The sequence below is a fragment of the Poecilia reticulata genome, chromosome 18 (assembly GCF_904066995.2).
Source record: "Poecilia reticulata chromosome 18, P_reticulata-male-v2, whole genome shotgun sequence".
Taxonomy (NCBI): Eukaryota; Metazoa; Chordata; class Actinopteri; order Cyprinodontiformes; family Poeciliidae; genus Poecilia; species Poecilia reticulata.
In genome coordinates, this window is record NC_088847.1 from 13,198,106 (window position 1) to 13,221,433 (window position 23,328).

The 23,328-nt window shown below is 41.3% G+C and overlaps 1 protein-coding gene across 5 annotated transcripts in view; it reads left to right on the top strand.

The window, feature by feature from the left end:
• Positions 1–325: 325 nt before the first annotated feature.
• The window catches only part of nwd2 (NACHT and WD repeat domain containing 2), a 54,017-nt gene continuing 31,014 nt past the window's right edge, over positions 326–23,328 (top strand). Inside the window, exons 1-4 of one of the 5 annotated variants that reach the window (XM_017310539.2) lie at positions 906–1,291; positions 1,484–1,614; positions 2,294–2,465; positions 16,776–16,864. In XM_017310539.2, the coding sequence (XP_017166028.1) occupies positions 1,216–1,291; positions 1,484–1,614; positions 2,294–2,465; positions 16,776–16,864 (468 nt within the window). In that variant the 5' untranslated portion in view covers positions 906–1,215. The other 4 variants (XM_008435465.3, XM_008435463.3, XM_008435468.3 and 1 more) reach the window with 4 other exon arrangements.

The window sequence follows — 23,328 nt, forward strand, 5'->3', positions numbered from 1 at the left end:
GTGCTTTCTTACATTTCGCTATGGCCGCATCAGTTATAAGTTTAACCCTTTGATGTGATAAATTACATGTGATTTACATGTGAAGGAATTAATAAGAGGTTGTTCCTGTTTTATATAATTAGGCTAGCTGCCATAATCTTGGTCTGAAAATTGTGAACTTTTAAATCAATCAAAAGGAGAAAATACAATACAAAACAAAGAGAGCAGGATTTAAATTTTTATTTGTTTTTTACCAAAAACTTGCACTATCTCTTCTCATTAATAAGTATTAATTCAGATTGACAACACAACACAAACTTGCCTTTCAGTTGGCTGCTACCTTTTAGACAAAAAATTGCAAACTTTTTCCTCATTAGAAATACAAATTTATATTCCTGAGCTATTCAATATTAAGCACAGGATGCACTTTGTTTTTTACCATCACATTACACAAGTTTGGCGATATTCATACATCAGCGGCTGTTCCCCATTTAGCTAATTGGGCTAGCTGCCGCTATCTTGGAGAGAAACTGAGAAACTTAGTCTCCACAACAAAAAAGACAGCCAACATCAGAAAGTAAAAGCTTACTTCAAATATATGTGAGATTTGCTGATTATATATCAGATTATTTTGTCGAGCTTTTGCGCCTTTTATTCATTTGGTGTGGACATAACAGAGGTAACACCATTTATGACTACACAATGCTGACTTGGCGGGCCGTCACAATTTTAATAGGGCCTAGGGTAAACTCCCCCTTCGCCGGAGAGGAGGGTGACAGGGTTTAGGAGGAGGAGGGACCTCCACAGCATCCTCTGCTTGTTCCGTCAAGCCGGACATTCAAAGCTAGGAAGCGGCCGGAACTGCGCTCCTCTTTAACGTAAAAACGGTAACTTCGGCGGACGTCGTCTCGGTGAGTACGAGGCTAAAAACTTAAAAACATAACACTCGCGGGATATACATAGGTGTATTCATTGCTTATTTCCTTATTTTTCTTTTATTAAATACTGAAAATGAGACGCTTGTAAGACGTTCCTGAGCGCGACGGGATTTATTTTGAAGGTGTCAACCGGTAGTGGTGCTTTAATGTCTGCGGACTTTACGCTCTCTCCCTGGGCTCTCTCGGAGCTCCAAACAGTCGGCTCGCAGAAACACAGCAGGATGCCACGGGGAGCACTCCGACTCTCGGCGTCCGTTTCACCGTCTCCAGACGTCTCGCGTCGGTCACGGCCACTCTGATGGGCGTTTTTGCCCCCTTCTTGTCGCCCTCGACGCTTGGACATTTTCGGAAGCCGCGAAATGAAGCGAATGAACGTGAGCAACAAGAAGTGCATCCTTGCTGTTGTGCCTGTCTCCAGCATCACTAGTAGAGACCACTACTCTTCTCTGTGGATGCGGTGCCTCTGTGCTTTCACTATTCTTAGTCCTTGTTTTGAGGATTTAATGTAGACTTGGACTACTTGTTTTCTTTTTTATTATTATTATCACTGTTGTCTTTTTCTCGAGGTTTTCCGTCTGTGAAACAAAAAAGATTTCAAGATAGAGAAACTCCGGAAAACCAGCGACCACCTCACTTGGCATCTGGAATAACCTTTGTTAGCGGTTATTCGCCTCCACAAGCATCTTCTTTCTCTGGGGTGGGGAACCCGACTGATGCTTGCCTTTGCTCGTCTGTTCGACTTCTGTATCGTCTCGTTCTGTTTGTCTGTTTGTCCCCACAGTGGCATGACAATTCATGAATGCGTCCAAGGACATGTTTGCACATTACGCATGCACCGTGGCGGTATAGTAGGCTGTGCGTAAGCTCCTTTTTTATGAATGCCTTAACAGATTCATTCAGTATCGTTGCTGTGTTTTAGAACAGATTTGGCAGATTCATTCTAACTTGACGGATGCGTTTGTGCGTGGTGCGTGCGTTTGTGTGTGTGTGTGTGTGTGTGTGTGTGTGTGTGTGTGTGTGTGTGTGTGTGTGTGTGTGTGTGTGTGTGTGTGTGTGTGTGTGTGTGTTAATGGGGGTTACATCTGTGGCATATCACATTGTTTCACCAATAGGTTTTATTTATTTATTTTTTTTAATTACAGGATTGTAATTTGAATTGTTTCCAAAAAGTTTAATAACATGACATGTGAGGTTTACAATGTTTCAACGCCCCATTAAATGTGTGTGCGTGGATGAGTCAGAGGGAATCTGCGCGCAAATGTATTGTCAAATATAAAAAAAAAAAAATTCCTGGCTGCTCTAACACAATCCCCTTTGTGTGTGCGTGTGTGTGTGCGTGTGTGGGTGTGTGTGTGTGTGTGTGTGTGTGCGCGCAGCCACGCTGGAAGTCGCCTCCCATGTGGCCATCGGGAGTGGGGAGCAGGCAGCCGTGCCCGCGCGAGTCGGCGCTGCGCAGGGCGGCCATCAGCGGCAACATCAACGCCCTGCCGCCGCACCACGTCCCCACCGGCCGCAGCGTCCGGGTCTTCATCTGCGCCAACCCCGATGGTAAGACTTGAGAGCGTGACACCTGCTTGATACAGATCTCAACCCCGTGGAGCCCACAGACCCCTCTCATCGTGGCACCGGAGCATTCACCCACAGTGCCTTGTGCAAAACTGTTCGTAGACTTCCTGAACTTCAATGTTTTGAGCAGCATCATTTAGTGCTTAATGCAAAGTGAAATATGAAAAGACAACCCCCACCAAGCTCCCCAAAAAAAATAAAACGCCCTCATGAAGATTAAAGATTACCACAGACACATCAGTTGTAAGAAAGGGATAAGCTTAAAACAGGGTTAGATAATGCAGCAATAGCCAAAGCTGAAATAACATGAAACGTTTTGAATACATGACAGAACTGTCCAGTCCATTGTGCAAAAATGCAAAGAAAAAGACACAAGTCCAAATGTCTGTGACAACTACAAAAATCCGCCATTTATGGAAGAAAATCATTGTTCAAAAAAAGTTCAAAGAAGTTCAGTTTGTCTCAAATCAAACATTTTGATGAAGGTTTGGGTTAAGATACAGATTTAACTTTTGGTCTACACACAAAACACAGTGTGTGGCAGAAAACCAACATTGCACATCATCCTGAAGCATCACTGAATCATGGTGATGGTGGCATAATGCTGTGTGGATGCTTCAGGAGAGACAGGGAAGATGGTCACAGCTGATGGGAAAATTGGTGGAGGTTAGTAGCTGGAGACGACTTGAGACCATTTCCAGCAGGACGGTGAAAGAAAAGACTGGAATGAGCTGGTTCGAGTCGAGACTCTGTGGCAAGACTGGAAAACTGATGTTTTTACAGACAATCTTCAACCAGTTCCATTAACTTGTTCCACTTTTCAAATGATATTTTCTAAAACACAGTGAAAACCATGTAGACTTTTTCTTTCAAATTCCACAAATATGTATCGCCTTGGCCTTACTCTCTATTTTCAAGGCACTTTTTTTTTTTGCAAAGGTTTCACGCCGCGGAGCTTTTAGAAGCCTTTGCAGTGTGTTATCGAATGTTAACGCAACTAGATCCCGAGTGTGTGTACACTTTTATTTCCTGCATAAATCACAAACGAGGAGACATTATCGCCACATTCCGAGCTTATGTGTCTTTGGCTTGCTGCTACAAAAACGTGGCACTTTGATTTACACGGCACTGAGGTGTTCACTTACCCACTTATTCTAATTGTAGCACAGCAAGGGAAAGCTGGGAAGAAAAAAAAAAAAAAGCGTTGTGAGCCTTTTCCAATAAAGCATGTGACACAACAGATTGCTTTCAGCACAGATTGCGTGGTGCGAGCAGAGTGTAAGACAGTCGGGTCGCAGAGGAGACACCCAGTTGCAGCTCTGGATTGGAATATGCCCTCTGGGCGAGGGTGTAAAAATAGTCTCGGTAAAACTGGAGTAAACAAGGCAGGAGAAGTAGAGTAGGCTATGAGAGAGAGCGACGGACAGAGCGGAGGACGGCGGTCGCTGTCATTGATGTGTCTCCGCCGCTTCCCTTTCTTTGATCAGAACGAAGCCTGCGTTGAAGGAACAGGTGAACTCACCTGAGATTATTGGGGCCGTAAAGAGCCGGGTATTGTTTGGCCACCTGTGGCCTGCTAGGTCGGGGCAGCTTCCTGTGTCGACGGGATCTGCTCACGGGTGGAAAAACGATGAGAGGGCGAGCGAGCCGTGCTCGGACTAAATCTTTTAACAGCATCAAGCACAAATGGAAAGATACACACCTCAGTCAAAAACACAAAGACCTCTAATTACGAACCTGTGTTTTCAGATAAGTGAGGCACAAGCAACCAGTGCAATGCGCTGGTGCATTCAGTCACCAGGAAGCAGATTGTATTATTCACTCCCTCAGTTACATAAAAACTCCAGAGTGTTCAGAAGCTTTACTAACCAACAAATCTGCCCTGTTGGTAGTAGATTCAGTTGGTATCTAACAATCACCTCCGTCCCTGATTAATGAAATAACCTTTCTTTGCCCATGAGCCCTGCTGCAGAGCGTGTTTCCTTATGTTCGCTAGAGGGGGCTATCCATGCACTTATTTAGCACTGTACTTTTCTCAGTGAAAAGATGCTCTAATCTAAGGTCAGTGACCTGAATCGGAGGAATCGGTTCACATTCTGATGGTGCTTTGAGCAGCTCAGCCTCTTTTCTCCTCTTTACTGGGATTTAAATCCCAAAACAAACAAACAAAAAAGCTATTGATTGTAAAAGTCCTTTACAAAAACAACTAATCTGAAATGATAACATAAAACGAATATTTGAAATATTTTTTCCTGGATAATTGAGAGAATTGGACGCAATTACCAGTAGTGTTCAAGCATATTAGCGCAAAAGAGATCCTCTACATGTGTCCTATGTTTATTTATAAAAATAAAAATGTTACAAAATTATGCAGCGTTTTCCGTCAGCTTCTCAAATCAAATTGTGTTGATTTGCCACATAGTATCCCAGACTGTGGTTTGTGTTTAAGACATATAATGGGAACATTTTCAATGCGTTTCGCTACAATTGCAAAATAATTTATGTGCATGTGTGTGCGGCCACAGCTGATCATTTAAAAACCCATTAGGTTTTGTTGCTACAGTACCCAGACAGCAGTAACAAACCAGGAAAAATCCTCGTGTGATTTGTTTTGGCATGTATCGGTGGATAGATTTTACAGCTCGTCGAATCGGTCGATTATCTGCGTGCGCCCATGGATCCATACGGAGGCAGCCGCAGCGCCTGGCTCAAGTCACCTCTGGGGTTCTGGCGCCGAAGCCGTAGCCTGCTTTCAAACGGCAAGATGTCTCTTAAGCTGTTTAAATTTGGTAAAAAGCAAGAGACCTTAGAGGCAAGACGCATGAAATCCAGCCTCCAACGCACCACAATCATTCCCACTGTTTTAATTTACATTTTTTCATTTTAACATAAGGCTACTTCACCAGAATTTCTTTCAGCCTTTCTCAAGCTTCTTTGTTATCTGTTTCTTTCCACTGAGTCTGAGGGAAAACTATGTCAAATTGTGGCTGCTTTTTAAATAAAAGTGCTTCGTTGAAAGGGTGCTGAAAGTTGGACTTCTGGGGCTTTGCACGTCCCCATTCTGTGCCACGAAAGTGTTGGTGTTTTCCGGATGATTTCTTCTCTCCTGAGGCTTCTTGCCTCTGCTTGCTCCCTGAGGGAACGGAGGAGGTTCCTTTGATAAGTCTGGCAGCAGCTCCTGCTGACCTCTCCCCCAGTTTTGCAAAGCATCGCTGAGCAATTAGGAACTCGGAGGAATTGGTCTTTGGTCCCAACTCTCTGAGACTTTGGGGCTTAAAATGGAACAAGTTAAATTAAAAATATTTAATTAGAGTCAGACGGTGCTGCTTTTTGCAAATAACGATGGCCCCAATTTTGGATAATCTGAAGACAATGAAGTGATAGTGACGATTACCTCCAGTTATATGTGTAAGAAAAACTCAGAAGTGCTAATATAAATATTTGAATTCATTCAGGAATCTGTCAGTGGGGTACATTTGTTGCTCATGTTACATCCGCTGTATCGTCCTTCTGTTTAATTTTGCGTCTTAAATTATTAGATGTAAGAATTTAATTATGCACCAATAATCTTGTGAATACTCTCTCAATCTTAACAATTACCACCCAGCAGTTTCAGTCAAGTTTTCAGCCCCAACACAGTTAACAAATCATCAAACAATCGAGAGACGTAATCCTGCTCCTTGCTTTTAACAACACTTCTCAGAGATGTGCCTTTGATGTAGTTTCTCATTATATTCTCCTCGTGAGATTAAAATCGTTTGCCATCAGTGGCATCTCACAAATTCTGTCTTCCAGATCATAATTATTATGTAGCGTTACAACATTTCAGGTTCACCATTTGTCACTGATGTTACCCAAGGCTCTGTCCGATTTCCTAGTCTTTTTATTTATTCTTCTATAGCTTTTGGTTTAAGTATTTGGAAATAAGGCAGGGGGGTTTTGTCTTCTGCTGATGATACCCAACTTTTATATATCTAAAAACAATAACAAATTCCACACTCCCAGCTTCTTTCTGATTGACTGTCAATCCAAAATTGAATCATGGTTATCTGCTAACTTTATTAACGTAACCCAAATTTGTTTGGGATAATTTTTTTTCTGTTAACAATCATCTGATCTCTTCTATCAATCTTACAAACTTTTTTTTGATTATATACATCCACTTTGATTCAGTTCAACTCGGTTTATTTAATTTGTTCCAATTTACATCAAATGTTGTCCCAGAACACTTCACAAAAATCTCTAAACAGAGATATAAAGTGCATTTTATCCAATCTTACAGACAGATTCAATGACAGTTTAATGTATTTCTATCCAATCCTAGTCAATGTGGTCAAGTTCAGTTTATTATTGCAACTGATAAGAGTTTGTAAGAAAAGCCAGCTGACTGCATTCGGTCTTTGACTTTGCAGCAGTTAAGCCTATAACTTATGGCTAATGCTACTGCCATTTTTGTCGATTTTCTGCTTTGCTCTGACCCTATAACAATAAAATCTATGTTGTTCTATGTTGTTTACCAAGACCGGGTGTGCAAAATCTGTAAGATTCCTCTGATTTTTTTGTTTAGCTTGTAGCTAGCCATATTTCCTTGTAAAACTTAAACTGGTCTTCATCGATAGTTCTTAAGTTGTTTCGTTGGTCGCACAGCGGTTCTATGAAATTCGACTGCTTTTTCAAAGTTTGTTTCTCTCTGGTATTTTGATCACATCTGTTCATAATTTGGGGGAATTTGGGTGTTTCCTTCAGTTTTGGCAGTTTTAAAATGGAAAAACTTTGGCATATAAACTGAACATGCTATGACCTTTTATTGCAGCTGCTATGAACATATGCATATTTCTGTCAGGCTGAGTATTGCATGGAAACACTGTCCTGACTATGTAATCGAATACAAGGTCAATGGGCATGATGCGGGGGAAACTTACTACAGTTATCCTCAACGCTGATCAAGCTGACGTAGGTAGTCTCTCTGTAAGCTCCAGTGGGTTTTCTCCATCCTCATTAAATTTTGTTTACATAAGCTCTAAGGTCTCCTCATGATCGTACAATGCAAGAACATCTCATCCTTTTGACTTAAGGGTCACTTGTTATTGATCACCATTCTGTTGACACGTTTCGGTTCAGTTCAGCAGAAGGTGTTGAACGCCACATTAAGCCCTTTTGGTGAAACAGCAAGTACTTTCTCGCAAATTAAGTATGTGTGCTGATTATGGGCCCGTTATGCACAGTGTGTGCTTTGGGGGAGATAGTTGGAAAGTGTATGACGTGAAAGTGCACAGGTAAAGAATATGTTACTTCTCAGTGGTGTAGACGCATGCTTTTTGTTGCTCAGGTGTTTTGTTATTAACTGTCATGCTGTTGGTGTCTTTCGGTGATGTTCTCCGCATGTGTGTCATTTGTCGTGCTTCGTTTTGCAATGATGGGTGGAGTAGCCGTCTTCATTGTTCATCTTAGCTCCATTTTTTTGTTTTACTTGAACAGGTGCATCGCATCTTACAACAAGAAGGACACTTTATTTTTTCATTCCCATTAACCAACCAATCATTTTGGGCTGAAAGCTCAAATATCCATCCTTCCATTTTCTTACATGCTTGTCCCTAATGGGGTCAGGAGGAGTGCTGGTGCCTCTCTCCAACGAGACACTTTGGGCGAGAGGCGGGGTTCACCCTGCATGGGTCGCCAGTCCATCACAGGGCAACACAGAGACAGACAAGACAAGCAACCATGCACTCACACTAGAGAGACCAATTAACGTAACAGTCATGAATTTGGACTGTGGGAGGAAGCGGAGTACCCGGAGAGAACCCACACAGTACATTGTACATGAGCTCCTCCTAGTGGTCAAATAACGAGTAGCTGAGTAACTCAGCCAAAAGAACAAACTGCTTTCAGTTTGCTCTTTGTCACTCTTCACTTGTGCAGACAGAAGAATTTCTCTTTGCGGAATAAAATAGTTTAAAGTTATTTCTGTGGCTCTATTAAATAATTGTTTGTTGCATCTTTTGCTGCAAAGGAATACATTTTAGGCAGGATATTTGTATTATGGTACGTTAAAAAATTTGTGTCAACCTGCTGTTTCTTTTACATCAGCTCTTTATCAGAGCTGATTCTGTAAAAATGCAACTGAATGTTTGTCCTCTGGATTGTTTTGTCAGTAACTTTACAATAAGACTTGGATAACACTGGAATTACTTTTTTTATAATGCGTTTTAACCAAATAGGAGAATAATAGTTTAAAACTAGAAAATTCCTGCAGAAATTCCTGCAGAAATTTCTGCAGGTGCCTGCAGAAAAGGGGCATGCCAAAGTGTGGCCGTCGGATTCTTAATAAAGCGTTCCGATGGTAAAAATTAGCAATCATGCTTAAGAAAGCTGCAGTGTAGTCAATAACGTGGGAGTCAGAAGCATGTTTTCTTAAGCTGTACTCGTACGGTAGTATGAGCATTTTTGCTCATTTTAGTATGTTGCATAAGCTAAAATGAGCCAAAATGCTAACAATAGCATGAATGCTATTGGAGCATCAGTAGCATGTTTTCTGTCATTACTTGCGTCACACATGGCAGATCAATCCTTGCTCCGACCAAGCTTCCAACCAAAAAAAAACCTGACCTGTGTAACAGGTCACAAACACGACAAAAGTCTTTTTAAATCCTGAAATTATTCAAATAAATTCTTCATAAACCCAATATATTACCCGGATAACAGTTTATATATTAACCTGATAACAGTTTATGACGGAGTATTTCCTTGCAAACGGCTACGTTTTTAACCATTACACATATGCTGTAAGATATATTTATTCTCAGTACTAGATGTGGTCTCAACAAACCCATGGCACTTCAACACTATTATTTTACCTTTTATCTGGAAATAGTGTCTGTTTATTCTTGCCATATAGTCTCTGTATTAATTATTGCTCAAAAGGTCTTGCCATACCAGTTTATTCCTCTGTATTTACTTTAGTTTCTTTGTTTATTCTTGCATTGTGTTCTTCATTCATTTCCATTTAGTTTCATTTGATTAGTTTTATCCTCTATTGGTTTATTGCTTTGTCCACTTTAGTTTCTTTCCTATTGCTAGATTTATTTTATCATTTATTGACGCTCACCATCAGTAATCTTTACTCATCACCTGCTGCACCTCCTAATCGTCATGTGTTTCACATCATGTGTTGATTTTTTCACCGTTCAGCGTCAGATTCTCTGTTTTTATGCCATAATTCACATCTAGTTCGTCGCTCCGTTTTATGTCCCGCTTCTCCTGTTTCAGAGTTTTGCGCAATGTGCGCGTCTGTTAATTATTTTTTTTTTACCGCGTATGGTGCAGGGCGGTCGGGAAGCGTATCGATGGGGAAAAGGCAGACTGACATAAACATTTTAAAACAACGGAAACAATATCTGCATTCTGATTATTTAAATTTAAAAGTGCTGTGTTGTTCTATCACCCCCGTTTCATACCGGACCACTTACAGCACCGTGTTAACGCTATAAAATGAACGCTCTCTATCGTGGTATCACCCATGGAGGGATTTCTTTATTTAAATGGGTTCATTTTTCAGAGGGATACAGAACCGCTACTCTAAATCATTGTTTCTTCTGCTGTGCCATCACAAATAATAAATTTTCAAAAAAATGAATCACCAATGAACTGACTTGAAGGAAGATGGACGAATCTCCAGCAGTAGCAAGCCATAAACAGGAAACGGGCCCTCCTGCCAGTAGGGCATGTGCACAGCGCATTGCAGGGTGTCAAATTACGCAGTTAAAACTCTGACCCGGGAGTGAATTTACAAAAGCGATCACCTGATGTCTTGAAAGGTCAGTCTCTGCCATCACATGGTACTGATCATGTCCGGTCAGCAACTAAATATGTTGTTTACAAAGTGTGTTTTATAAAACCACGACATGCCCTATAGACCTTTAAATTTCATCAACTGTTTGTAAATAGCTATAAAACCAGAACATTTAGTGCAAAACTTGCACATGGGATTGTTTTCAAAGAATTAAAGACTCCTCTTGCGGACAAGCAAAAAAAGGAAAGTCACGTGTACAGGTTGTTTACCTGAACATCCGCAAAACAGGTGATTAGTTATGCGATTAGTGATCCCATGGGTAGGCTCATCAGGTGCCTAGCAGTCATGCTTTTGGACTTTGGGAGGAAGCCGGAGTACCCGGAGAGAACCCACGCATGCATGGGGAGAACATGCAAACTCCATGCAGTTACTACGAAGCCCAGGAGGTTAGCCAAGAGACCAACAGGAATAGTTATGGAGCATTGGAATTCGGGCAGGAGACTGACAGGACTCGTTATGAAGCCCTGGAGAAGTGTATTGCATATTGCATTTTCAAAAGTGTAGTGGAGAAGTCTCCAACCACACATCTGACTACAGGCTGCTGCTTCTGTGGCTGGTCTGAAACAGCCGCAAAACACATGATTAGTGATGTGATTAGTGATCCCATGGGTAGGATTGTCAGGTGCCTAACAGTCATGCTTTTGGACTTTGGGAGAAAGCCGGAGTACCCGGAGAGAACCCACGCATGCATGGGGAGAACATGCAAACTCCATGCAGTTACTACGAAGCCCTGGAGGTTAGCCGAGAGACCAACGGCACTAGCTACGAAGCGTTGAAGGTTGGGCAGGAAACCGACAGGACTCGCTACCAAGCCCTGCAGGTCAGACCGGAGACCGACAAGTCTTACTACGAGGCTCTGGAGGTCAGGCAGGAGACCGACAGGACGAGTCCTGGAGAAGCCCTGGAGAAGTGTAGTGCATATTGCGTTTTCAAAAGTATAGTGGAGAAGTCTCCGACCACACATCTGAATACAGGTTGCTGCTTCTGTGGCTGGTCTGAAACAGACATGCTGTATTCATGATGGCTAGACAAGACTTACTACTGGCAGCTATTTATGCTGCTTCTCTGTGTCCCTCAGCCTTTTCTCCAACTGTTCCACTTGAAGCTGCAGGTTTTTGTATATATTCTCAAAAATAGTGCCCTCCTTCTCCAAGGTGGTGTATTCCTGCTCTAAGGCGGTGTTTATTTCCTCCAAGTAAGTGTTTATTTGCTCCAACATGGTGCTTTTCTGCTCCAGATCGGCCTTTTCCTTCTCTAGGGCAGTGTTTTCCTGCTCCAGGGCAGTGTTTATCTGTTCCAAGACCGCGCTTTTCTGCTCCAGAGTGGTCTTTTCCTTCTCCATGGCAGTGTTGTCCTGCTCCAGGGCAGTGCTTTTCTGCTCCAAATCGGTCTTCTCCATCTCTAGGGCAGTGTTTTCCTGCTCCAGGGCAGTGTTTATCTGCTCCAACATGGTTCTTTTCTGCTGCAGAGTGGTCTTTTCCATCTCTAGGGCAGTGTTTATCTGCTCCAACACGGTGCTTCTCTGCTCCAGAGTGGACTTTTCCTTCTCTAGGGCAGTGTTTTCCTGCTCCAGGGCAGTGCTTTTCTGCTCCAAATCGGTCTTCTCCATCTCTAGGGCAGTGTTTTCCTGCTCCAGGGCAGTGTTTATCTGCTCCAACATGGTGCTTTTCTGCTGCAGAGTGGTCTTTTCCTTCTCTAGGGCAGTGTTTATCTGCTCCAACACGGTGCTTCTCTGCTCCAGAGTGGTCTTTTCCTTTTCCATGGCAGTGTTGTCCTGCTCCAGGGCAGTGTTTATCTGCTCCAACACCGTGCTTTTCTTCTCCAGAGCGGTCTTCTCTTTCTCTAGGGCAGTGTGTTCCTGCTCCAAGGCAGTGTTTATCTGCTCCAACACGGTGCTTTTCTGCTCCAGAGTGGTCTTCTCTTTCTCTAGGGCAGTGTTTTCTTGCTCCAGGGCAGTGTTTATCTGCTCCAAAATAGTGCTTTTCTGCTCCAAATCGGTCTTCTCCTTCTCTAGGGCAGTGTTTTCCTGCTCCAGGGCAGTGTTTATCTGCTCCAACACCGTGCTTTTCTTCTCCAAAGCGGTCTTCTCTTTCTCTAGGGCAGTGTTTTCCTGCTCCAAGGCAGTGTTTATCTGCTCCAACACGGTGCTTTTCTGCTCCAGAGTGGTCTTCTCTTTCTCTAGGGCAGTGTTTTCTTGCTCCAGGGCAGTGTTTATCTGCTCCAACATGGTGCTTTTCTTCTCCAGAGTTGTCTTCTCCTTCTCTAGGGCAGTATTTTCCTGATCCAGGGCAGTGTTTATCTGCTCCAACACGGTGCTTTTCTGCTCCAGAGCGGTCTTCTCCTTCTCTAGGGCAGTGTTTTCTTGCTCCAGGGCAGTGTTTATCTGCTCCAACACAGTGCTTTTCTGCTCCAGAGCGGTCTTCTCCTTTTCTAGGGCAGTGTTTTCTTGCTCCAGTTCAGTGATTATCTTCACCAAGATGGCACTTTTCTGCTCCAGAACGGTGTTCTCCTTCTCTAGGGCAGTGTTATCCTGCTTCAGGGCAATGTTTTCCAGCTCCAGGGCAGTGTTTATCTTCAGCAAGACGGCGCTTTTCTCCTTCTCCAGCTTTTTATTTCTAATTTTAATCCTGTTCATGTTCTCCTCATTTTCTTCCGTCAGAGTCTGTCTGTTGACAAACAACATGCTGACTTTTTTCAATATTTCAAAAAACCACATACTGAGCTGACTCTGTAGATAAATCCAAAAATTCAATCACTTAAGAGACAATACTTATCCTTACTCTTCGACTTCTGCAGTGGTAATGACCGTAGAATTCAAGACTGCAGCCTTGTGACATCAATGCATCACTCTCTGTGACATCAATTTGTGTGATGTCACAAATTGATGTCACTACCTCAACAGAACTAAGTAACAGTAAGATAACAGTTTATGACGGAGTATTTCCTTGCAAACGGCTACGTTTTTAGCCTTAGCTCTCTGCTAAAAGAAAAAGTACAACACGGTGAAAATGTAAGAAAATAAACACAAAACTCACCAAAACCGATGTAACTTAGTTCTCATTAAATCCCAGTCAGTTTTCGACCAGGTAATTTATGTTTTCTCAACTATATTAAGCGAATCCTCTTCTGCTCTCTCTGTCAGGTTTGTGATCTGTAGCATCACCCAGGCGCCGCGTCTGTGCCGCTGGTTCCTTAAAGGAGCAGCGACGTTATTTTCTGTCCACAGACTTTTAATCAACTATTTATTCTTATTTATGTCAGATTTTAACATGGGGGGACATATGTGTAATGGTTATAGTCTTGAATCAGTAGTATAATGCTGAAAACACAAGAAGTTGTAAATACCAGTAAACCCTACAGTGCAGTCCTGGGGAGCTGCAGTTCCAGACACTGTGTTCTGTTGCTATGGTAATTAATCCCCTGCAGCTGTGAGAGCCAAAGAGCGGGAAAATCCTCTTCAGACACAGTTTCTATACTTGGGAGACACCAGGCGTCAGTCTGAAGGACCCTGACAAAAAGCATTAAGCCCTAGCAAATTTTTGTAAACATTGTACATGAGCAGGCATGTGTATCTATGTTATGACCAACTTTCAGACCAATAGGGCGATATTTATGCCTGTGAGGGGGATTTAAAAAGGGTTTTTGATTCAGCCATAAACAGTCCTGTGTGTGTGTTTCATAGAGAAAGATTACTGATTCTGTGAGACACAAAATCTCAAATTTTTTAGTTTTTATTAATTTATGTAATCATTTTAACTCCGATCCCCAATAAAAATAATAGGTCCCTTCTCGGGTACGAGCCGCACGTTTTGATACCACTTTTGTGGGTGGGCACGCAGCGGTACGAGCCGCATTAACGGTAATGGAAGAAGATGTTATAATAATAATAATAAACAGACATTCTATTGGGTGTAGAATAGGTGCCTGCCATGCAATGCATAAGGAGAGCAGTACTGACTTGAAGCAAGTCAGTACTGCTCTCCTTATGCATTGCTATGGCATGCCCCTAAAAAAAAAAAATCTAGGTGTAGTCTTGGACTCTTGGAGATCTCAGACTATTTTTGGATTTTAGTCCAAAAATAGTGACTCGGAAGGGAATCATCAGGGATGTGTGGCTTATTTCCGTGTCCGTCCATTACTTCTCCAGAATGAGGAGAAAGAAAGAGATGAAAATAAAGACTGTGACAGCACGAATAAAGAGACCTGACAGCACATATAAGAACGGCGTATTGTTCATCGCTAGTCAAACCAACAGATAGGAAAACTGAAGAGATGGACACACGGGGAGACAAAGCGGGCGGGTGTAGGATCCAGTCTTTGTTCTTCTGCATGCTGCTGTGTGGACGATGGACCCACACATACGTCAGGTTGCCATAACTCGTCATCATCCCACCGAAAGAAAAGCGACAGTTCCTCGTTACGAGCACAACACAAATAACAACACAGTGGAGTGTGTTGAGACGGAGAAGAGCTCCAAACATCCCAAATGCCTTAACAGGGACAATCTGATTCCACAAACACTGTCACTTTTTGCAGATACGTCCTCGTTTCTGTCACCAAAATGTTTTGTTTGTTGTACTAATGGGATGAGATGAGAGCAGCCCCCCGATGCAGCATCTGCTATATATTTCATGTGCATACAGTTACATGCATTTGGTTTGGGTTTGACATTTTGCCAGGGCTGCTGCGGGCAGATATCTGCTCTGTCACAGCCCCAAAGCCTTACTAAAGATAGACGAGAGATAGATACGTCAGAGTCGATTTCTGGACTCGTCCACTCACGCTGTGTATGACACGGTCAGCAGCTGAAGGGCTGTTTGTTGCGCGCATATGTGTGAGCTTCTCTGCCACACGGGGCAGTCTCTGTGGGGCATGTTCTGTTTTTAACTTTCCATCCACACCCATCGCAGACAAACAGAGAGAAACCAAGACTGGGCCTGTCCAAATACATTACAGTAACCATTTGGAAGATAGTTTTAAAAAAAAAGTGGGGAAACAGAAAGTGGGACACACAAACAAGCAGTGGAGTTCCCACTCTGCAACATGATACATAATGAACACTGTAGGGTATAAATGTTCATATATGACACTGGTGCTGAGACATCATGATTTTTTTGATAGACAAAATTCCAATTATGCTGAATAGATTTTTTTTTTTATTTTTTTTAGTTTTGAATAAAGCAACTGTGCTTGCTGGTTAAAATTTAGAAATTTAAAGAGAAACTTTGGATTTTTCATGTGTTGACTGTGGCTACTGTCGCCGTCTTGTAATTGGAAGATCGTAGATTTGATTTCAGCTCCTTCCTGTCACATGTTGATGTGCCGTTGGGCAACACACTTAACCCCAAGTTGCATAATTGTCTGCATTTTGCTGTATAAATGCATGAATGAGTGAATGTAGCTCTACTGTAAAGCGTTTTGGATAGTTCAAGCTACGTCCATTTACCATTCATTTCTCTAATTTACCTGATGTGTTGGTGAGTAATACTTTGTTTGCCGTTTATTGTTCTTTTAGTCACAAGCAAAATATTGTGACATTTTTTTTTATCTTGTACAAACATACCAACATAGCTCTACAACCTCTAGGAATGTTTTAGTGTTTGCTGCTGAAGAGCTACGGAGTGAAGCTTAATACCTCGATTTTCCCTTTGTCTACTTTTATCTTAAATTGCAGTCGACTTCCTCTGAATCTGTTGGCGTCATTTAAACATTTACTCATCCCTTGCTAATTCTACCCAGGTAATTCAGAGAACACCACATCAGCTATTAAATCACAACCCTCCAGTGTACACAGTTCCACCTCGCTGTCTCTGCTGTTTGCATCAAGTGGCCAGGAAGTTCAGTTTCCCCTTACAGTTACAGCAGACACCCACACCCAACTCTCCTGTAAAGACAGAAGAGAGTGATAGGTGTCAGGAGACGAGGGAAGAGAGCATGATGAAAGGGGGAGAAAGTGGATTCATCTGCTGGTTCAGAATTCACAAATAATTTTTCCAACAGATGGGTTTTCTGCAACACCCTGCCTAGAGCGGTGCAATAAAAAGGTAGAAAGACTAAATATTTGATTCACCATCTGAAAAGAGTAAATGTAACTCGATCTTTACTAGTCCACGATGCTGTAGATTATTAAAATGACAGGACGAACTTTCATGATGAATCCTTTCGTGGGGTGCAATGATGACATGACACAAGCCCAATTTTCTGATCTTGTCTTTGAAATGAAAAACATGCGTGTACATGCCACTAAAGTAAGGCGGACATGCGTTGTACGCTGACACACTTAGTTTGTTCTGCTGCGTTTGACCTGTTTATGGTCATATGAAAAATAAAATCAGGAAAGAATAAATACGGGGAGAAACATAATTTGCAGTTAAATAATCTCACAAGAGTTCAGCTAAAATTCTTTGAATGCTGAAGAACTCATCATGTTTTCTGCATTTCAGACACAGAAGCAGAGAGGAATGCACTGAAAGAGCATGTCTACCCTAAACTGCGAGACTTCTGCAGGGAGAACTATGGGATTGAATTCCAGGTAAGAGGCCGTCTTTGTCCTTTTTATTGTTTTTGCCTCCAAAGAACGAGAACGTTCAAAGTTGTTTTTTTTTCCTAGGTGCCTTGCAAAGCTACACGTACATTATGTCTTTTAGAGCTGTTTGGAGGTGTTACAGGCGCCTCGGGCTGCGAGCGTGAGTCTGTTTCTCTTCAAGCGGACACAGAAGGGTAGCGGAGATAAGGCTCCCATTGGTGAAGTTTGGCACGCATGTAGATGTGGATAAGGCAGTGCGATGCGAGGGCTTTCCCTTTGTTGTTGTTGTCGTCAGGGAGCAGCCGCGTCCTCTCTGCGGCGTCCACTGATCCAGATCATTTGCATTTCAAATCAATGGACGCAAAGAGATTGCTATCAGAAGCTTGTTTGTTTAGCAAGGAGAGTCCTGGAGGCAGGGGACGCAAAGGGAGTTTGATTTCTGCCATACGGTAATTGGTTCCTGGACAGCTTCATGGCATTTTTGACGAAAAGGGGGAACCTCTGACTTGTTTATGATGACAGTGATCACCTGATTCTCCTTTTAATGATTGGGAGCCAAAGCTCTGCTCAGAGCGGTATATGGTTGTCCTTACCTTACAGTTTGTAATGATTACAGCATCCAGTTTTACACCCTACATGTGTTATTTAATTACCAATTCCAAACATTGGGTAAAAAGTTCAGCGAGTGGATTAATAAGCAAAGACTTAATCCATCTTGTTTGCCATCGGAGCAATCGATTCGTCCTGATTGTTTTGTTTCAGAGCATCTTTGTTGTAAAACTCACACTCTGCGCTGTAAGGCAGATTGACCTGTGGTTTTATCCATTTGGTAGCCTCTCGTGATGAACTCACATTTCACACATACATGGACAGAAGCGTGTGCGATAAAAGAAGATAACAGAAGACTCTGGGCCACGTGTCTGTCTGGTGATTCAGCTCCCTTCGATGAAGCGTGAGCTGAAATGATTATGCAGAAGGCCTGGAAGTTAATACCGTGACTCACTTGCATTGCTTTTCCTCCTCCCCCTTCTTCTTCTACTCCTCCTCCGCCTCATCCTCACCTTCTCCATATGAGAGTCGCCTCCTTGGCTGGAATCACCTTTTCACTGGCGCTCGCTGATCATGCGTGCCAATATGTGTGACCACGTTTGGCTCATGAATCATTTGCCGTGTGAAATCCTTTTTTTTTTTTTTGCCCGTTCCGTGTTGTGGATTTTTTATCGAATTGAACTCGTTCGTTCTTTTTTTTCTTTTCTTTTTGGATTCATAATTTACGATCAGTCCCACCTCCTTCACATCCACGCACCCCTCCCTCCGTTACTCGCACACGCTTGTGCACGTCCGCTGACACACATATGCCAAAGCTGCTGCCGAAAACCAATTCTCCCAAGTCCCTCATCATTTGACTCAGTTTCCATACGGAGCATTCCCCAAACAGGATGGAGCAGGATTGCGGGAGATGAAGCGCCGGGGAAATGGGCCACTGAAATCCAGCCCAGAGGCCGAGGGTCGCGTCCTCATTCAGTCAGCGCACAGCTTCCTCAGCCCTCTTTAGCAAATTTATTCCTCTGTATCCTGCTCCTTTTCTCTTTTTAATCAGTCCCTTGCATCCTTACTCTTCTCATCCAATATTCAAAACCGAACCAAGGCGAGAAAATAAGTGGTTACAGTAGAGAGGTTCCTCAAGCGCAACTGTCTGACAAGGTGCAAGTGAACAATTGAAGAAATACTTTAATGGACACCAAGAAAAACCTTCATATTCAGTGTGAGAACTAATTAGGGTCCCATCAAATTGCCACCAATTGAGCTGATAGTGAGACACAAGCTGCGTTTACATCGTCTCAGGAGAAAAATAAGTGTTTTTGACACCACACAGAGACCGCGAGCTGTTATTTGCAGGGCCAGATTACAAGCATTACTGTCTGTTTCCTCCACGACTGCTTGTTGTTTTGGAATGAAGCCTAATTGTCAGTCCAGTTTGCTGTCCAACGGTTTAGATCGGATCTTGATTTATTTTAATACTTGTGTTTTTGTAGGGAAAATTAAGAAACAGGAAGCAAATAACTAAAATCTAAACTAGTAAATATATATACATTAAATATGCGATTTACCAAAAGCTGAGCTACATAAAAACACAAACCATTTTTGTAAAAAATAAAAAAAAGAAGCTAAAAACATTCAATTCTCTTTCTACTTCTCAGTAATGTACTTTGTGTTGATTTCTCACATTAAGTCACAATAAAACTTATTTGAAAATATTTTTAGTATTTTCAATAATAAAAAAAAACAACTAGTCAGAACAAGTTCAATTTTCCGGGTCATTTGGGAATAGCAACAGAAACATAAAATTTTAACTTTTTTCTGTTTTGCAGGTTGAGCTGGAGGTTTTCTATTTGCTAAAACCAGCAAAGTCTGAGTTGTATTAATTGAAGGGATTCTTAAGGTTCTCCTGCTTTGTTATTGGCCAACAGAAAACAAGATTATATGAAACAAGGAGCATCTTATGTGGGAATGCAGTTACTGTCATCTGATGTTGCCAAACAATAATCTTGATTTTCTTACTTTTAATTCAGCTGTAAGACAAAATTAACTCCTCTCTTAACCAGGAGTTAAACAGTATATAATAGCAGCTAACATTGCTGCCATCATCCTCTTAGTATAGTATACAGTGTTCCGCCATTGTCACTTTTGTGAATTTTAGTTCTTGCAAAACAAGTGGAACATTTAAAGACGAACGGAAAACAAAGCTTTCTTAATGTATTCCATTTTGCCTGTATTTAAAGGGAGGAGAACTGCCTGTCACTGCTTATTATGAAGGCTGGATTTCTTTAAAAAAATAACACCCACTCATAAAGCTACTAAATCTATTTTTCATCTTTTTGGGAAGGAATTGAAGAGTCAAACTTAATCATATTGTAGAGCTAGAAAACCTAAATATAAAACGGAATCCGCAATGTGTCTTTTCCTTCGTTTTTAGACCTGAGAAGTAATTTTAAACAGTACTTTTCTGACACTTAAACAGCCTTTAGAGCTACATCTTTTGAAAGACGACCAATTATCTGGAGGATGACATGCTGTCGGGAACAGCAGGGCACGAGTGCCTGTTTTTAACAGGAAACAGACCTGTCTACTATCAAACGGGTGTGTAGCTGCTTATTTGCAACAAGAAAAAAGATGGAGTTACATCTCTGACTCTTCTCAAAAGCCCTTTGTAAAGGAACTGATGATTCTTTAATTCGGTGAAAATGTCAGATTTTCACCTACGACAAGCAATACCGTCTGCGGGTGACCGGCTTGGAAACCAATAAAATGTGAGGAAACTAAGTTCAGACAGATTTGTTAAATGGCTTGATAGAAGGTGAACTAAGAATAATGTTTTCACAGCTAGATTATCGGGGGTTTTTTTACCTTTATTTATGCAGGTTGTACAATTGAGATCCAAGATCTCATTTACAAGTGAGACCTGTTTTGATAAAACAAAAATTACAAACAAATCAACAAAATAAGCAAATAAGAAATTTGATGACCTAAAACCTAAAATAAATAACCTAAATAAATGTGAGCTCAAACTAGATTTTTCTTTTTTGTCTTATAAGAAATTTGAATTGTACCAATGAAAGCCTCTTGAGTAAAATACAGATTGATTATTTGTAGAAATGTCAGACTTTCACCTGCTTCTATTCACTGCTGCTACATTTTATGCAATTTTTATGCATTTTATGCATTTATGTTGACATGTATTATGAAAACACAGTTACAGCCTCTCTGGGAAGCTTTAAAATCCCTGAATATGGTGCTGATTTGTTAGATCTAAAGAAGATGCTCCACATAGACCCCATTTCTCTTAGATTTTGTTCCTCATTAATGGACAAATCTGCATATAAATGAGTTCACGCTAGAACTGGATACTTGGCTATCATTACCTTCTCTCTACCTGGACATTGTCTTATACCTACTCAATCAAACAGAAAAAAAAATTCCAGACATTGTTTAAAATTGGGTGTGCCATCCTAATTGCCTTCAGGCTGAAATATATATATATATATTTTTAAATCAAATGCACTTGTCGTTTTCTATCTGTTTACCTGGACTTTATGATTCTCATTTTGTGTCTCATTCTTCTCTCAGTCTGTTGCTTTCCGTCTCTGGCAGCCGGCCATCATCTCTGTTCACCGTGTGTTTCCTCTGTTTAGTCCCTATTCAGAAAAGCCAGCTGCCTTCTCATAAAAAGATGCTGACAATCGATGGAGATAATCAAAAGTCAAATATGAAACATGTGTGGGGCTTCGCTGGCGCTGTATTTATAGATAACCCACGGGAGAGTTATTCATTTGGTAGAGGATGTCTCACTTATCATGTCAGTTTGTTTCTGTAAAATCCGGTGAACCTTCGGAAACAACAACTGAAAAGACATTGCTCTACCATTCTACAGATTTAAGTAGATTTTCTGGGTAAATATAAACATATGCTGCCCCATAGATCGAATGTGCTCTCCAAATGCCCTCCAGTAACACCTACACGCTCTCCCACACTTTTTGCCCTCGAGCAGGTTGAGACTACCTCAGCCTTCTTCCAGCCAGCGGCCAGTCTGTCTAAGAGACAACTTTCTGCTCTGCACTTTACACTTAACTGGTTGGTGGGAAAGGCTGATGATACCCAAAGGATCCATTGCCACCAATGTTTCTCTGAGTAGAGAATTAAATGGACTTTGAGTGCAGGCGTGGTTGAAATGCAACATGTGTGCCCTGGGATGCAAATATGCTAAAAGGCTTCTCATCTAAACAAAAAAGAAGAAAAAGATATTGGTGTCTGGAGAAATGTATATTTTGACTCAACTATTGCTAAGAGATGAAAACAGATCTTTCACTGTACACGTTTGTCCCAATCCATTTGAAGAATCGATAACTATCCTCCCCACACAACCAAAGTGTAGCGGCAGAGTTCTTACAGCAATCTGTGCAGAAGTGGAGCTGTTTTGCAATCTTTAGATCTTTATATAAGTTATAAAATTCATCCACAGCTTAATTTTCTTGTTTTAATACTTTTAATCGTCTTTATAACGGCACATCTTCAAGGTTTAAACAGTTCTTTAGGGGACTTAATCAGTGCCTGCTCATGCATAGCTCTGAATTATCTCCATCTACGGGAAATCCCAAAAACAACCCTGTTCCAAAAGCAGTGTTACTCTAGCTGATATGCCGTGATAATATTAAACAAATTAAATTACAACAGAAATCTTTAGTTGCCTTAGAGAAGCAATAACAAAAGTGATAAATGAAGAACTCTTTCACAATGTCCAATAGAAAACTATATGATTCAGAGTATCTACTCCTAATCTAATGCTGGGAAAGGGGTTTACATCCAATGAAGTATTATATCTCTAGGATGTCACTCCTTGTCATTTCTGTTTGATGTAAGGAAAGGGTTCCCTAGAAAATCCTGGGAACATATGAAGCTTAATTTAAGTAAAGTTAGCCTTAATATTATCCATTCCCCTGGTTGGAATGGATAATATTCCTACCAGAGAGCAATGTTTATGAGGTAAAATTACTCTCATAATTTTACCAACATTTTTCTTCCCACTTGAGCAATTTATGACACTTCATTGTAGAAACAAACATTTTTGTTGAAAGAAGTTAACTTAAAATAATTTTTTTTCTTCCTTTCCTTCATCACTTTCTGCAGGTTTAATTTAGACCTCAGTAGTAATATTACATGCTGATTTTTAAACCTTAACTCTGAAAACGATGATGTTTTGATGGAAAAATGTAGTGTAGCATCCACGAGATCAAGGAAAAGTGAACGCCCCAACAGGCACTGCACTCCCAAGACACTGAAATATCAAATGTCTTTATTGTCAAATCAGTCTGACATAAAAGAAAACCCAACACAACCACTGACGTTCAACATATACCAGGATTAGATTGGCTAAAAATCATCTTAATAATTAAAACATATGACAATTAAATATGGTTTCATTGATTCTCCTGTTACTAAATATGTGTTTGATGAAAACTTTGTGACAATATTGCATTTACTAATTTTTGGAAGTATGATCCAACTGAGTGATCATACTCAGTTGGTATGATCACTCAGTTGGATCATACCAACTGAGTGATATGATCCAACTCAGTTTCATCTCTCTGCTGGTTTCATCTGCTTCACCAGATGAAGCAGATGAAACCAGCAGATGAAACCAGCAGATGAAACCAGCAGTTTCATCTGCTGGTTTCATCACCAGCAGATGAAACTAACAGCTTCATCTGCTGGTGAAGCTGTTAGTTTCACCAGCAGATGTCACTAGTGAGGCATGAATGAAGCATCGAGTAATAAACCTTTTTGCAAAGCAAAGGGCTGGAAAGCTTCATTGCTTCCTGAGGCTTAATTTGCCCATCACTACCTACAGATGTGTTTATATATATATATACTCATACCTGAAGAAGGGGAATATTTTAAATATAAAGGAGCAG